Source organism: Cinclus cinclus, chromosome 20, assembly GCF_963662255.1.
Source record: "Cinclus cinclus chromosome 20, bCinCin1.1, whole genome shotgun sequence".
NCBI classification, from domain to species: domain Eukaryota; kingdom Metazoa; phylum Chordata; class Aves; order Passeriformes; family Cinclidae; genus Cinclus; species Cinclus cinclus.
In genome coordinates this window covers 12,376,456-12,391,786 of record NC_085065.1, presented here as the reverse complement: position 1 = coordinate 12,391,786, position 15,331 = coordinate 12,376,456, and the positions used below count along the sequence as shown (strand labels likewise).

The window sequence follows — 15,331 nt, the reverse complement described above, 5'->3', positions numbered from 1 at the left end:
CCCCATCGCCCCTCCCTACCCAAGGACAGGCGAGGCAGAACTATCCCAAGCATGTTTATTGTCACACCAGAACCACCAGCACTAGCTCAGGCGTCCTCACACTCCATGGGGTCCAAGGACATAGTCATGTCTGCCCTACACTGGAGAGCACCATGGGCTCCTGCCAGTTCCTGGCAGCTCCACGGCCACATCTGTCATGCACAGCACCTGCAGGAGACTGTCACAGGATGTGGTGTCTGTGCCAGTGCAGCACTGGCTAGCAGAGATGGGGAGCCCCCAGCTTGCCCAACACCTGCCAGGGTGGGGACCGCCACTCTGGCTGCTAACTGCAGAGCACCGCGGCGGTGAGGGGGCTCCAGAACCTGCGGTGGGAGCATGAACCGTGCCCAGCGTCCCGCAGCGAGTAGCCCAAGCCCCTGGGTCAGCCCCGGTACTCGCCGCGGTGCGGAGCCCGAGGGCGGGTCGGCCGAGCTGGGCAGCAGCACAGCGAGATCCGGTTCGGCAGAGCCGTCTGTGTGGGGGCGGCTGGTGTGCGGCGAGCAGCACAGGTCAGAGAACAGCCCCGAGTAGTGGCGGGGCCGGTACCGGGTACCAGGGCTCGGCGGGGGTCCCGCCTCGGCCGCCCCCGCCGCGCGACTCGGCTTCCGGGGCGGCGGAGCCCGCGGAGCGCCTGGCGGAGTCACTTCCCGCCGCGCCCCCCCCCCCCCCGCACCCTGCTCCGTGCAGCGACCCCGAGCGCGGGACACCGGACACAGACACGAACACGCGACTGGCGTCTGCACGTTTATTGATCGGGCCCGGGGTGGCCGGGAACGGCCACGGCGCGTCCCCGTGCCCGGAGCCGCCGTCACTCCCGGAACTTCCACTCCTGGCGGCACATGGGACAGTGCTGCTGCACCTGCTGCGAGTTCAGCCACTTGAGGATGCAGTGCATGTGGAAGCAGTGCGAGCACTGCCCCCACACCAACGGGCAGTCGTCACCGGGAACCTTACCTGCGGCACGGAGACAACCGTCAGCCCCGCCCAGTGCGCACTGCCCGGTGTCGTGCCGGTCCCGCACTCACAATCGGGGCAGCAGCCGTTGAAGGCCATCCGGCAGATGCCGCAGTTCTCATCGTTCGCCACCCACAGCCAGGACGCTACTCCGTGCCAACTCCGTACGCGCACCCGCATGTTCCGGTCCCGGTCCCGGTCCCGGTGCGGCCCCGCCGGAAGTACTGCCCACCCCACAGAGCTTCGCGCGCCCGCCGCGCCGCGCTCAGCCCCGCCTATTCCGCTTCCGGCGCGGCCGCAGCGCGGCCGGAAGTGCGGGTGGGAGCGGTGCCGCCATCATGGCCGACAAGATGGACATGTCCCTGGACGACATCATTAAGCTGAACCGGAGCCAGCGTGGGGCCAGCCGGGGTGGCCGAGGCGGCCGGGGCCGGGGCGGCACCGCACGCGGGGGCGGGCCCGGCCGGGGCGGCGTGGGCGGCGGGCGCGCGGGCGGCGGCCCCGTGCGGAACCGGCCGGTGATGGCCCGGGGCGGCGGCAGGAACCGGCCCGCGCCCTACAGCCGGGTACGGACTGGGCAGACGGAGCTTGGGCCGCGGCAGGGCGGCGGGCTGGGGTGGAGGGTCCGCGCGCGGCGGGAACTCGGGCGCCGGCGGCTCTTTGTCCGCTCCCGGCGCGGCCGCGGGCTGCGAAGCCCTGGCGCCGGTCAGCGACGTCCCGGTCTCATTGCAGCCAAAGCAACTCCCCGAGAAGTGGCAGCACGACCTGTTCGACAGCGGCTTCGGGGCGGGGGCCGGCGTGGAGACCGGTGGAAAATTGCTCGTCTCCAACCTGGACTTCGGCGTTTCGGATGCGGACATCCAGGTAGGGCTCGGTGAGGCGCCGCGGGGGAGCGGGGGCTTCATTCATGGCGCCCAGGTCGGGTGCCCGCGGGAAACCCGCCAGCCCTACTCCGGCTTGCGCTCGGGGCCGAGGATTCCTGGGTGAATCCCTAGCGATGGGGTTGGTACTACGTGTGCCTCCTTTGCCACGATCGTGGTCGTCTCGATGGGGGTGGAAAATTTGTTTTATAGGTGCTTTGTGACTGCCGTGGTGCAGGGGAGACGGGGAACGATGCTGTGATTCTGCTGGATCACGCTGTGATTGGACAATTGGCTGTGAACTCTATGAACTCCTGCTCTGGACAGCAGTAGCGATCCCTAACTGTGCTGTTGGCTCTGTCCTTTGTCAAATCAAATTCTGTTGGGTGTCAAGGGTTTCCCAAGGATGCACCCATCAGTGAAACCAGGTAGTTATTTGTCATGGGAACAACTTTCCTGTGCTGCTGCCTTGGTGTCCTGCCCTTCACCAGTTGTGGCCATGCCCCATTTGGGCTGGTCAGAGCCCACAGTGCCTGCACTCAGGTGCTTGGTGCCTCTGCCTCAGGAGTGGATGCTGAGGGGGCTCCCATGTGGCTGAGGGGTGTCGCAGGGTCATGAGTGGACTGTGAGCTGTGCAAGAATTGAATGCCACATGTGTCTCTGGAGGGGGATCCTGCACCACAGAGGTTGCCATCACCCTGGACTCTGGCTCTTGTGTGCTCACCAGGGAAAACCAAATCGCTGCTGTCAGGCTTTTCCTCGTCTGTTCATTCATTCCAGCCTCTCCATGCACCAGTCTGGCTGTGTGTGGGGTATTGGAAAGGAGCTCTGTCAGATCACCTACTCACTGGGTAGTGTGCTGCACACTACCTCTTTTCCTTGTGTAAGTTCAGATTGGGTTTTCCTGTTTGTTGCAGTGAGGCCACAGTGTATAAAACTCAGCCCCAGTGCCTTGTGTGCAGACAGGACTCACCTTCCTGCTGCTGCACAAGCTCCCACTGGGGTTTGTTCAGCAGCAGCACTGACTCAGTGGCTTTGGCCCCCAGCCCCATAATTTAGTGTTGCCTCAAATGTGGGATTGGTTTTGTTCCTATGCTCATGCCTCTTTATGTGGTGCAACATGCTGAAGGCACTCTGGTCATTAAGGAGTTGTGCAGCGTTGCTCTTTGTGTCCTCTGAGGCAGGAGCAGCTGACCCCAGGCTCTGGGCAGAGCTGACACAGCCTTGGTTTCCACATTCTGTCCAGAAAGCATCTGCCAGGTGCCCTTTGCAGTTCTCTTCCAGCAGCCCTGCTGAGAGCCCTATTGTGATTCAGGAGCAGGTTGGCACAGGCAGTGTAGTAACCTTGCTGGTCTCCCAAATGTAGTGCCTGAGAAACAAAACTGGCAGTTCTGTTGCTGCATCTCTTTATTTCCAGTCTTTGTGGCAACAAAGGACAGACCTCAGCAGAGGACTTTATTGGTCTCCATTACCGGGGTACGTTTGTAATAGGCACAAGTCCAGCACAGTAAAAATGTCATCATCCCGTGTATCCATGCACTCACATGGTCATTCTCCCCTGTGAGAAAGGTGTCTGGGGTCTGGAGTATTTTCAGTAGTTGCTGCTTTGACTCATCTTCAAGAAAAACCCCCAGTTCCCATGGGGAAAAAAGCAGGTCAGCATCCCTTGAATCTGCTTCACTGGCTGTAACTGTGCCTCCTGCAGGACATGAACATGGAGTCCTGCTTGGTTTTGCCACTTGTGATGACTCCCTGAAATCTTCCTGATGGGCTGTACTCCCCTGTGCCCTTGGGTCTTGCCAGGTTGTCTGTGGTGGTTGGACAAGCACTGATGCTGGCTGAGTGTGTCTGTGTGGGGTGCTGCAGCATTGATGGATGGGCATGCTCCTTTTCCTCTCATTCTCAGGAGCTCTTTGCGGAGTTTGGGACCTTGAAGAAGGCAGCTGTGCACTATGACAGATCTGGTCGCAGTCTAGGAACGGCAGACGTGCATTTTGAGAGAAAGGCTGATGCTCTGAAGGCAATGAAGCAGTACAATGGGGTGCCCTTGGATGGTGAGTCTGCATGGCCCATGTCCACGGCCTGCTTCCCTAGCTGGAGTGGAGCACCCTGCACATCCGTGTCCCTCCCCACCTGCGTGTCCTGCAGGCTTAGGGCTGCTCTCCCTCCCCTCAGGGCGCCCCATGAACATCCAGCTGGTGACGTCACAGATCGACACGCAGCGGAGACCAGCACAGAGGTGGGGGAACCCCTGCCCGAGCAGTGGGGCGGGAAGGTGCAGGACCCCTCCCTGGTGGGGAACACGGGTCCTGTTTAGGTTCACTGAAGGCACTAAAACAGTTGCTTTTAAAACTTACAGTGTAAACAGAGGTGGCATGACCAGAAACCGCGGGGTCTCGGGGGGATTTGGAGGTGGAGGCAACAGGCGAGGGACTCGTGGCGGGAACAGAGGGAGAGGCAGAGGAGCTGGAAGAACTTCCAAACAACAGCTCTCTGCAGAAGAACTAGATGCACAGCTGGATGCTTACAATGCCAGGGTAAGTGCTGCTTGGGCACAGTCAGGGGCTCTCCACAGCATCTCCATCCTACAGCTGACAGAAAAGGGAAAGCATTTTCCAGGTCCTTGGACTGAAGCAGTCTGTCTCTGAAGCTGAGTTGTGCTTTGGCTTGGGCCTCAGCTTTGCTTTTCAGAGTACTTTGTGACCTGTTCCTGATAGCTGAGGAACAGCCTCTGCTCTTGCCAGGTTCCATAGCTGGAACAGCCATTATGAGCAGCAGCTGCAGAACAAAACTCACAGAGCTGATAGGTTGTAGGAATGGGAGAACAGAAAGGAAAATCTCATGTGGAAGAACTGTGTGGTGTGCTGCTGGCGCAAGGGTGTAATGTTGGTGGCAGAAATGAGCCCTGGCCTGGGGAACCATGGGCAGGTTGCAGCTGTACCTGGAACTTGCTCAGCCTGTGCCATAGCTGGGTTAGGATCCCAACAAAGCTGAGGCCACAAGGACACCACAGCAGTGGAGCTGGTAGTTCAGGATCAGGATAGGTCAGGGCAAGAGCGTGCAAGAAGCAGGACAAGCAGGAGTCTAGAAGAGGCCTTGGCACAGTGTGGGGGTGTGGTCTGTTATCCTGCTCAGCATGGTGTGCTGTGGCCTGGACCCTCCTGTCCCTGTCCCTCAGCGCTGGGGGGTTCACCAGGGCCAGGCTGTCTGCCAAGAAGTGGGTAGGCTCGGGGCAGGGGGGTGCTACAAGGTGCCAGGGCTGCTGCAAGGTACATGATGTCAGTTCCTCCCCTCTCTTCCAGATGGACACCAGCTAAAGCGGCAGCGGTGGGCGCAGGGAAGGACTCCACTCTTGCTCCACACTCCCGGCAGGGGCTGCAGCTGTGGCTACTACTACCAAGGATGGGATTTGTTTTACTTTTATGTTCTGGGATAGGTTTTAACTCCTGTAAAGGTTTTTTTTAATTCTCAGCAGACCTGTTTTGTACCGAGTTATTTTTGGGATAAATTTTTCTGGTTGCCTGTTGGGCCAAGGTGGCTTTTTCACCTTTGCCGTAATAAAAATAGAACCATGTCTAGAGCTGTGGCTGATGCCTTGCCGCGCTGGGCCCTGTGCCCCGTCCCGCTCCCACACGTACCGTGATGCTCTGTGCCACTCTGCCATGTACCTGTCCCGCCGCGCCGGTGCCGGTGCCGGTCCCGTCGTCCTGTCCTGGCCCGCTGGTCTCGGTCCCGGACCGCTCTCCTGGTCCCGATCCCTCTCTGCCCCGCCCTGCCGGTCCGGCCCCCTCCGCCTCGGTCCCGCCCATCCGGTCCGTTCCGCCCCGCCCGCGCGCGACGCCTCGGGCCAATCAGCGCGCGGTCCGCGACCGGAAGCGCGGCGGCGGCGCGGTGGCGAGTAACGGGAAGTGCCGGGCGTGTCCCGGAAGTGCGGGGGCGCGCGGGGCCTGGGCGGATCCGTGGCGTTGGCAGCGCAGCGCGGAGCGAGCGAGATCGGTACGGCGGGACCGGGCGGTAGAGGCGGGACCGGGCGGGCGGGTGGGGGGTAAGGTAGGGAGGGAAGGGCTGGGCCGGGCACGTCGAGCTGGCTCCGGGCCGCGGGAAGGGCCGGGCGCGGCCGAGGGTCGGGCGCGGGGCCCCGGGTGCCCTTGCGCGACCTTCCGAAGGCCGGGGGAGCCGCTGCCCCCGGTGGGGCCGTCCCGGAGTGGAGCGCGTGGGGCGAGCGTGGGCGGCGCGGGCGGCCCGTGTTCCCCTGAGGGGCTGGGGTAGTCCTGGCGGGATTTGCCCGGTGCTCGGCCCGAGGGGCGGCGGAGGGGTTCGCCGGGCCAGGCACGTCCTGGGGTCGGCGGTGCCTGTGGTGCATACGGGCTGTCCATTAATGGCCGCTCGGTACGGAATGAGGAACTGGGAGACACTGTACCAGGGTCGGGCTGCTCCGTGCCGAGACAGGGCCCTTCCACCCCGAGCGCCGCGGGCTGGGTGCGCTTCGAGCCCCGGCGGGGTCTTTGCACAGGAGCCGCGATTCCTGCCCTCCCATCCCAGCATGACTCCACCGGGAGCAGCGGTGCTTTCCCAAGACCCTTGATCGTCGTTTGTGGTGAGAAAAGCCCTCGACTGTACTTGTTCCCTTGAGGGTTTCGGGTCCATTCTGTTGCTCTGGTTGTCCGAGTGTTCTTCCAGTGTGGAGGATCTTATTCTGTGACTGTGGAGTGGGGACAGTTTCACTGCTGTGGGTTCGGCTGCTGACACGGATGGGTCACAGTTCTGGCTCTAGGTACCCACGGTGCTGGTTTGCATCCCTGGTGCAGCACTCCCAGCAGTCTTTATGCTTCTGGAGTTGTTTGTGAGCCCTCAGCTTGGCTCTGCACAGTTCACCCGTGTAGGTGAACGACAGGTCAGGTATATGTCAGACCAAAAAGAAGGAAAATCATCTGTCCTCAGACTGACGAGTCCCCGCTGGGCAGCAGTGTGTCCTCCTGTTCCCCGAGACCTTCCTGCCTGGGGCTGTGAGACAGCCAAGGGGATCAGGTGGGATGAGAATTCCCTGGATGCTCTTACAAAACAACTGGTGCAGCAGAGCTGCCTGGATATGCCCTGGCAGTGCCTGTCCTCAGGGAGTACCAGTTAGGCTCCTGTCCCTTCTGTGCTACTGGTGCCCCCACGGCCCTGTGCTGCCCTGGGAACCATCTGAGCTGGGAACCAGGCCAGACTGGGCTGTTCTGGCTCCCCGTCCTGGCAGAGCAGACTGGGACAGGGCCCTGTAGAAAAACTTACTGCTGGGTTACATTCCAGCCCAGTTCTCTGGGTGGCTGTGCAGGCTTTCCCTGTGCGCGGGAAGAAGGAAGGGTGGGGACTGCTGGAACTGGCACTGCTGCGTCCACGGCTGCGCTGAGGCCTGATGGATGTCGGAAGCTGATTAGCTCATCTGAAGATACTCTGACTAATGCTGGCTTCGCTGGTGCCGTGGGATGGGGATTCCGGGTATGGAGTCAATGGTTCCTACTGTCTGCACATGAGGGGCATTCCCACTAGTACTTCTGCCTGGCAGGAGGTGGGGCTCACGCGTTAGCTGCTCTGTCCTGCAGAAAACATGCTGAGAATCCGGAAGAAACTTATGGTTTGAGGGAGCAGTGAAAGCAGAGTGAGAATTTCCAGGTGGAGTTTCAGCCTCCTGCTGCCTTCTACAGGCTGCTATGATCCTGAGGATCTGCAGGGAGCCAGGGTTTCCTTCTGAAGATCCAGGAGCCCTCCTGTACTCTGCCACCAGTACAGGCTGGGGTTCCTTCCTGCAGCCGTGGTAGTTCTCAGGGGGCTGTGCTGTTCCATGGAGCAGTGGGATACCCAGGACCTGCAGGTAAGCTGATAGGAAAGGTGAAGGCTGTTTCCCCAGAGCCAAGCCCAGCCTGGCCTGTAGTGCTGACTGGACTCATGCTGGTTCTGGTCCCCAGGGGTGTTTTCAGTCCTGGTGGGCTCCTGTCACCTTAGAATTCCTGAGAGGGATGGGGTGGGTTGTGCTTAATCTGTGTGGTGGTATGCATGATTCTTCAGCTCTGGATTACGGAAGGCTGGACACAGGAACATGACCAAAGAGCTGGGGATTTGGGTTCTTGGTTGGTTTGAGCTTTCTTTTGTGCCCCGAGTGTCATGGTTGGTGCTAAAGACTAGTTTGTAGGAGGGATTCCTCATGGGTCTGGTGGAGATGGGGCTGGGGATGTGTGGGAGAAAACTGTCACTGTGTGTGTTACACCAGGGGGGCACACCAAACTAGTGCATTTCCAAACTGCCCAGGAGAGGATTCAGGATCTTGGAGGTGAGCAGCTGCTGGCAGTCACGGCTGTGAATGCCATGGCTGTTCCCAGTCAGTGCAGCTGTCTCCCAGCCATGGGAGCTGTGCTGGGACTGGTGCTGTTGTTCACAGAGCACTGGTTCCAAGAGCTTCAGGTGCTGGAGCAGAGGCTGCATCATGGCTCGTGCCATCACTTATCTGGTTGTCTGTGAGAGATTTTGTCTCTGCTTGTCTGAAAATTGGAAGGTGGAGGGTGCCTGTGGATGCTCATGCACAGAAGTGTACCCACCACTGTTGGAGATGGGTGTGTGGATGCTAATGTATCCTCTGCCATGTATGTGATTAGTGTGCTCTCACAGAAGGCTCAGTCACAGAATATGGCAGTCACTACAAGTCTGGGACTTTGGTTCTGTAAAGCTGAAATTTTGTCACTTCCATTCCTGGAAGCTGCAGATATCCTCAGAGCAATTTGTGAGAGTTAGAAGGAACTGTGGACTGTGTGGGAGGGATAATCTAGCCCAGAGGTGAGCCAAAGGACATGAGGAGGGGATGGGGCAGGATGCAGGGAGGAGATGGAGCAATGCAGGGTGTGTGAGTGAGTATTCACTTAGTGCTTCTGGGTGTCCTCAAGTCTGGCAGCTGTTTGGGAGAAGCAGGGGACTGGGTTTCATATGGAGACACTGGCATGAAATCTCATCAGTCGTTCATGTGTGACATGAGACTAAATGTCCTTTTGAAGACAAATTTCCACATCATTCAGTGTGAGGATTTTGGAGGATGCCATGTGGAAGGGCCAGCTGTTTGCTGTGCTGTGCAGGTACAGCAGGAAAAGCTCCTGGCACAGGTGCGTGTGCCACACAAGGCCAGAGCCCTGGTACAGCCCCATGGTGTCCCATCATTCCCAGTGCCTTTCTAAAGCTGTACCAGAGTACTCTGAGTCTTTAGAGAGTCCAATTTGATATTTGCCATAGGATAGCCTTTCAGACAATATGCCCTGTGGAACACCGAGAATTCCTGAATGTGTCATTGGCTTTTACTGAGGATTTTAATGGAGTGTTGGCATCACCTTTGCCCAGCCCTTGATGTGGCTAGGCATTTCCTGGGCAGAGTCCTGGCAGATGGGAGTAGCCAGGCTCCACATCTCGTTTACTCTATTGCCTGTTTCCCTGGTTGTGTGTGCCACAGATCCTTGCTAAGGGATGAGCCAGGTGTCTCATCCCACTCTGCCAAGGCAGCTGGCACAGAGCACTGACCTGACTGAGTTAACGAACAACTTGAGCACCAGATCCCAGCAGAGGTTCCCAGCATTCGTGCCAGTGGTGAGACAGAGGCCTATTCTTAGCTGGAATCCTGTTGTGAACAGCATAACTGGGTTTATTCTGGACTCCAGTTTACACCAATTGAAAGCCTCACCTGATTGATCTTGTGCAGGAGAATGTCTTCCCTATGGCTTTGGGGTATTTACACTACAAGCAAAGCACTGAGGTTGTGTTTTTTTCTCACGCTTGCCTGGGCCTCTGCGTGCTGAAGATGAGACCTGGCCTCTGGAAGGTTCTGCAGGGGCTGGGAGCCCTTGGCAGGGTTGTGTCTCCCAGGGGGCAGTGTGAAGGGCCCCAGTGGGAGTGGGAGCCTGTGGGGTCACAGCAGAGCAGTTCTGGGGAACCCTGCTGCTGGTGTCAGGGCAGTCACACCTCTCCTCTCTACTTCAGTGTGGGTCACGTGTGCGAGGATGGCGGAGCAGGAGCCAACGGCAGAGCAGCTGGCCCAGATTGCAGCTGAGAATGAGGAGGATGAACACTCTGTCAACTATAAGCCACCTGCCCAGAAGAGCATCCAGGAGATCCAGGAGCTGGACAAGGACGATGAGAGCCTGCGCAAGTACAAGGAGGCACTGCTGGGTGCTGTCACCGTGAGTGCAGGTGAGTCCTGGGCTGTGTTGGTCCCTTCTGTACTTGCCTCTGCTCTCACCTGGGAGCTGTTCTCCCAGCTCTGTGTTTGGGCAGGAGCACAGCCCAGAGCACAAAGCTGTGTCTGTGCTCCCCCATGCCCATTGCTGGCCTGCAGCATAGGGCTCAGGGCTGAAAGGTGGCACTCTCCCTTCGTGGAGGACTGTGCTGGGCCCAGCTTCAATGGAAGCCCTGACCCTTACAGAGTCGGAGGTTCTTTCTGCTGGTTTTCTTGCTCTTTCAAGAAGTTCCTGGAAGGAAAAGGAGCGGTGTTGGGGACAAGTGTTTAACAGCTTTTTCCCTTGTTTCTAGATCCCAATGCTCCAAATGTGGTGGTCACCAAACTGACCTTGGTCTGTGCTACAGCTCCAGGCCCCCTGGAACTGGACCTGACAGGTGAGCTGGGAGGGAATTCCAGCCCTGCTCCTAGGCAGAGCTGGCAGGAGCACTGCCAGCAAGCTGAGTGAGTCTTCCTGTGTCAGAAGTGCTAGAGGCAGAGCACAGTGCTTGGGCCCAGTGGGTTCTGTACCTGGAGCCCAGCAGCAGTTCTGTGACACCTGGGTGTTTTGTAGAGGTGTGAGGGGCCAGATAGGGCAGGCAGATTCTTCCAGCCTGCATGGTGAGAGTCATGGCAGCTTTGAAATGGTGACAGCCTTGGGGCAAACATCTGCAAAGAAACAGTTTGGAATTAATTGCATGGTTGTGCTGCAGTGTCCTGTTGCAGGGCATTGTTTGTCTAGTTCTGGCAGCATAGAGGGCCCTGTAGCCAGGGCCATTCCCTGCTCATGCGGTTCCTGCCCCAGTTCCTTCGTGCCATGGAAATTCACCCCAGAGCACAGCATAAAGGAGCTCTGAGCAACCTTCTCCCGTCTCTGTAGGTGATCTGGAAAGCTACAAGAAGCAAGCATTTGTGCTGAAGGAGGGCGTGGAGTACCGGATAAAAATCTCCTTTAGGGTAAGGATTCTGATCTGGAAACAGAATGAATGGAACACCAGACTGCTGGTCCCAGCTTGGGGAGGGCCCGTGCCCCAAAAGTGGCGTTGTGCTGAAGGAGTGGGATCTTTATGCAGGTGGGCTGGGCAGCGTGAATGGAGACATGCTGCTCAGTCCCTGCTCCTCTCTCTGCAGGTAAACAGGGAGATTGTGTCAGGGTTGAAGTACATCCAGCACACGTTCCGGAAAGGTGTGAAAAGTAAGTGCTTCTATGTGATTTGGTGCTGCTCTGTGTGAGTGAGTGCTTCCTGCTCATGTTGCTGCTGTGACAGGGGCTGCTCAGCAGCTCCTCACGGGAGGGGACAGTCCTCAGTACTCCTGGGCCTGCGATGGTGGGGCAGCCCATGGTCCTGGCTGCACAGCTTGTGATCCTGAGCACATTTCTCCCCTGAGTTTGGCAGGAAGCAGGTCACAGCTGACAGCGCTGACAGCTGGTCACTCCCCACAAGAAGGGCCCTTTCCTGGGGGTAAGGGAGCCCTGAATTGGGTGAGATTCCTATTGTTACAGCTGCTCTATGGATTGTTGCAACAGTAACAGACCTTTGGTTTGCGTTAGCCTTGGCCAGGATGCAGGGGAGGCTCCTGAACAGCCTCCATGCAGTTCTTTTTGTCCTTTTAGTTGACAAGACCGAATACATGGTTGGGAGCTATGGCCCCCGAGCAGAGGAGTACGAGTTCCTGACCCCCATGGAGGAGGCCCCAAAGGGCATGCTGGCCCGGGGCAGCTACAACATCAAATCCAAGTTCACAGATGATGATAAGACTGACCACCTGTCCTGGGAGTGGAACCTGACCATCAAGAAGGATTGGAAGGACTAGCCCTTCCTGAGGCCAAAGCCCAGAGAGTGTGAATCAGACAGTGGCTACCGTAGAATTCCCCCCTGTACCAAAGTGCTGACATTGGAACCCCCTTACCTGTCACCCCCATTATCATTTGACCAGAGAGCTCAGTTTTTTATGTGCCCCCTCCCCAGAGAATTGCTGAGTGCATTGACCAAACCATGCTGTCTGCATCTGGTCTCCAGCTGCCCCTCCTGGGGCTGTGCTGCCCCAACACTGAGGGGAGTGCCCACTCCCTTGCCAGGCTCTTTCTTGCTTCCCACCTTCCTTTATCCAGGAGGTGCCAAAGGGGAGGAGCCCCTGTTAGGATCCTGTGCTTGGCTTTCCTGTGCACAGCTCAGGGTAGCTACTGCCTCCAAGTAGCTGAAGAATTTTGGTGCCAGGCAGCTGTCAAATCGGTTTATTGGCTCAAGTGTTGTCTGCCTGCCCTTCCCCCCCCCCCCCCATTGTCCTGGGCAGCTTCATTTGTGGATGTTCCCTGTAACCATGATGCCTTAAATGTGTAACATGTATCCTCTAGGGAGGGGGTCCTGCCTCTGTTACACTTTTTAAATGCCACCTTGCCCTCCCCATCTGTTGGCATGGGCTCAGCTTGGTCACGCCCCTCATGTGTTATTAGGAAAGATTCACAACTTCCCACTTCACTGCTGATCTGTTCCTCACCTGAGACAGGACTTCTCCAGAGGGGAGAAGGTGTGACATCCTGGGTGACGCCTGGCCATCCTTCCTGGCACCCTGAGCACTGGCCTGGCTGGCCCCCAGCCTTGCCTGCACAGAGCCCCGAGCTCTCTGGGTGCCTCTGTGGCACAGAGGGGGGGGGGGGGGGGGGGGGGCTGAAGGGTAGGGCGGTGCAGGGGTCACCGATGTTGCCATCACCTCGCACTTCTCATTGCAGCCCAGGTAGCTGCAAAGCACTGAAATTCCAGGACAGGACCTGCCCTCCTGGCTGTTTTGGCCTGAGGATGGATGAGTCTGTCTCTGCAGCTGCTGCTGATGTGATCAGCAAAGAGCTTGCGATGGACAAGTGTTCCGAAGCGGTTAATGCCTTATGTATCTGTTCTGCCTTTAAAATCCGTGCCTGGCCTCTCAGTAGTTATTGCCTTGACACTCGGCTCCCCGTGCCTGCCACAGACCTGCAGCATGCCAGCCTCCACCCTTGGCTGCACAGCTGTGGCTCCTGGGGCAGAGAAGCCCTAGGGGCCCCCTGCAAGACCCGGGGGGCTGGGCAGGCATGTGCCACCTCTGCAGCCCTCCAATTTGGATCTACCACACTGAGGTTAAAACTGGGACCAAGTACATGTGGCTTTCTCGTAGCTACGTCTTTGCCTCTAACTCCCCTCGCCCTGCCCCTAGAGATTTTTTGGTTAATTTGATTTCGTGCGTATTGTCTGTAAGTCCTAGACCCAGGTTAACAGGTTTGGAATCATCGTCTGCTTCTCCTTTTATGACAGTTAAATAAAATCTTTGAACTGACCGTGCACTGTCCATGCTGGATCTCCAGCATGAAGTGGCTGAATGGGATTTCTGCAGACACGGCAGGAGAAGACCAGGATCTCTGGGCTTGCTAGAATGTGAAATAGGATCTGGGACAGCCCTTGCCAGAGGAGGAGAGGCCCCATGGCACTATGTGTGCAGGATCTGTCCCTTGCTCTTTGCCCTGTTCTGCACTGCCCACACGGTGAGGGATGGGAGTGTGTGTGGGGGGGAGAGGGGCAGTGACAACAGGGATTTCCAAAGGGGGGGGGGGGTCTCTTCCCAGCTTCAGAGCAGGCAGGCTCTGAACCCACAGCACAACTGCTCCACACGAAGGGAAATATGCCTGTGCAGTTACAGGAATGAGGGAGGGGATCAGAGAACTCAGTCCGGGAGAGGCAGCATGATAAGAGCCTGTGGATGTTTACAGAGCATGCGGCATGTTTGTGTTAAGGATAAGGAAAGTGTAGCCATGAAAAGCTCTTTACAGAAGCCAGGGTGTGAGAGAACCTGGAAGCGGGGGTTCAGCTCTGCTCCTGGTCAAAGACTCACAAAGGCAGCTGAGAACTCCAGAGGCTCCCTCTTTTATTTAGAGCTGACAGCACAGGCCCCTTCCTTGGGCCTTGGAAAACTGCTGAAGAAGATGATAGGACTTGGAAAGGACAAGGGCTGAAGGCAACAGTCTGGGCCAGGCAGGAGCTGGCATGTGGCCAGCACCCACTCGGGCAGGCACATGTCCCTAGTGCTGCTTGCTATGGAGAGCAGTGCTCAGCTACAACCCCCCTAGCCCTCTGCATAGTCTGGGGCCATGGAGGGAAGCATGGGGACTGCAGCAGGGAACAGGCCTCACTCTCAGTGTGTCAGTTAGAGCCCAGATGTGCCTGATAGCGTGAACAAAGGCTCCCCTGTGCTGGCCCCCAACAGCCACTCTGTGGGCAGGGTCAGATGAGCACCCAGCTGATGCAACCCCAGTGCTTTGGCAAGAGTTTCCACACCCAGGGTGTCGAGGCTTCTGTTAGATCGTTTTACAGTGGTAGGAGGCCTGGAGGAGCAGGACAGCTGTGCTACACACCAACTCTGGGAATTCTCTGCCTCTTCTCCGGCGTGTTTTCCTCCTTTGGGGTGACAGCTGGGCTCTTCTGCCTCGTGCGCGCCATGAGTGCACTTGGGTATGGGTAGCTCCAGTCACAGGGTGGGCGGGACAGATCATTTGCATGAATTGTGATTCTCAAAGCCTCAGCCCTTTCCAGGTGATGCACCTTAAGAACCTCAGCCAGAAGTTGTGCAGGAGTAGTCCAGGCCGTTCCCCTTTTCCAATGCTGCAGCAGCTCCCTCTGACACCACAGCTTTGTGAGTGCAGCAGCCAAGTTGGAGCAAGAGCACTCGTGCAGAACTACCCCGGGGTAAGGTCGGCCTTTTAGCAGAGACATGGCTGCAGGGCACTCTGGGCAAAAGCTTCCAGCCGTGGAACCAGAGAGGCTCCGAGGTGGCCTGGACTAATGCAGTTGCTGATTTCCTCCCTGCCAGACCAACGTGCCTGTGCCTGCCCGGCCCTGGGTGGCCGCTGTGCCCTCACCGTGTGTTCAGTTTTGCCTTCCAAAACCTCGCTGGACTCTCCCCGGGCCCGACACAAGCATCTGGTTTAGCACGGTCCGCAGCTCCCGAAGGGGCAGCAGTGCCTGGCAGCAGTCCGGGCAGACAGATTCTCTACAGGGACCCGGTGAGCTCCTTGCTCCTTGCGTCACTGGCCCAGGGCGCCGGGCGCGGTTCCTTACCCAGAGCAAAGAGCAGCGGCTTTGCAGCAGCCCCGAGGGGGCAATCCCAGGGTGCGGCCGTGAGCTCGGAGTCTGCCCCCGCTCCAGCGCATCACCTGCGTGCGCGAGAGCTGCCCGGAGCGGCGGCACCGGCATCCCGGCACGGGCAGCGCCCGGGAACTCTT

The 15,331-nt window shown here is 58.3% G+C and overlaps 3 protein-coding genes and 1 long non-coding RNA gene across 9 annotated transcripts; 2 read left to right on the top strand and 2 right to left on the bottom strand.

Moving 5' to 3' along the window:
- Nucleotides 1–724: 724 nt before the first annotated feature.
- Nucleotides 725–1,194, bottom strand: ANAPC11 (anaphase promoting complex subunit 11). 2 transcript variants are annotated; one of them, XM_062506261.1, is made up of 2 exons: nt 994–1,194; nt 725–901 (listed from the first exon to the last, which is right to left on the bottom strand). In XM_062506261.1, exons 1-2 carry the CDS (start codon nt 1,171–1,173, stop codon nt 848–850), a joined length of 234 nt encoding a protein of 77 aa, XP_062362245.1. In that variant the 5' UTR covers nt 1,174–1,194; the 3' UTR covers nt 725–847. The 2 variants fall into 2 exon arrangements, with proteins under 2 accessions (XP_062362245.1, XP_062362244.1); XM_062506260.1 differs by having other exon boundaries at nt 725–993; nt 1,065–1,194.
- Nucleotides 1,195–1,272: 78 nt separating this feature from the next.
- ALYREF (Aly/REF export factor) lies at nt 1,273–5,473 on the top strand. Of its 3 annotated transcripts, XM_062506259.1 has the most exons (6): nt 1,273–1,559; nt 1,726–1,857; nt 3,760–3,907; nt 4,029–4,092; nt 4,213–4,390; nt 5,156–5,294. In XM_062506259.1, the coding sequence occupies exons 1-6, from the start codon at nt 1,332–1,334 to the stop codon at nt 5,168–5,170; spliced, it is 765 nt and encodes a 254-aa protein (XP_062362243.1). In that variant the 5' UTR covers nt 1,273–1,331; the 3' UTR covers nt 5,171–5,294. The 3 variants fall into 3 exon arrangements, with proteins under 3 accessions (XP_062362243.1, XP_062362240.1, XP_062362242.1); XM_062506256.1 differs by having other exon boundaries at nt 3,760–4,092; nt 5,156–5,473; XM_062506258.1 differs by lacking the exon at nt 5,156–5,294 and having other exon boundaries at nt 4,213–5,148.
- LOC134052060 (uncharacterized) lies at nt 3,243–4,262 on the bottom strand. The gene is made up of 2 exons (XR_009933844.1): nt 4,211–4,262; nt 3,243–3,825 (listed from the first exon to the last, which is right to left on the bottom strand). It is a non-coding gene; the product is annotated as an uncharacterized LOC134052060 (long non-coding RNA).
- Nucleotides 5,474–5,791: 318 nt separating the features above from the next.
- Nucleotides 5,792–13,393, top strand: ARHGDIA (Rho GDP dissociation inhibitor alpha). 3 transcript variants are annotated; one of them, XM_062506177.1, is made up of 7 exons: nt 6,183–7,334; nt 7,439–7,707; nt 9,849–10,058; nt 10,398–10,481; nt 10,964–11,040; nt 11,215–11,278; nt 11,699–13,393. In XM_062506177.1, the coding sequence occupies exons 3-7, from the start codon at nt 9,869–9,871 to the stop codon at nt 11,896–11,898; spliced, it is 615 nt and encodes a 204-aa protein (XP_062362161.1). In that variant the 5' UTR covers nt 6,183–7,334; nt 7,439–7,707; nt 9,849–9,868; the 3' UTR covers nt 11,899–13,393. The 3 variants fall into 3 exon arrangements, with proteins under 3 accessions (XP_062362159.1, XP_062362161.1, XP_062362158.1); XM_062506175.1 differs by lacking the exons at nt 6,183–7,334; nt 7,439–7,707 and adding an exon at nt 5,792–5,849; XM_062506174.1 differs by having other exon boundaries at nt 6,183–7,707.
- The last annotated feature ends 1,938 nt before the right edge of the window (nt 13,394–15,331 follow it).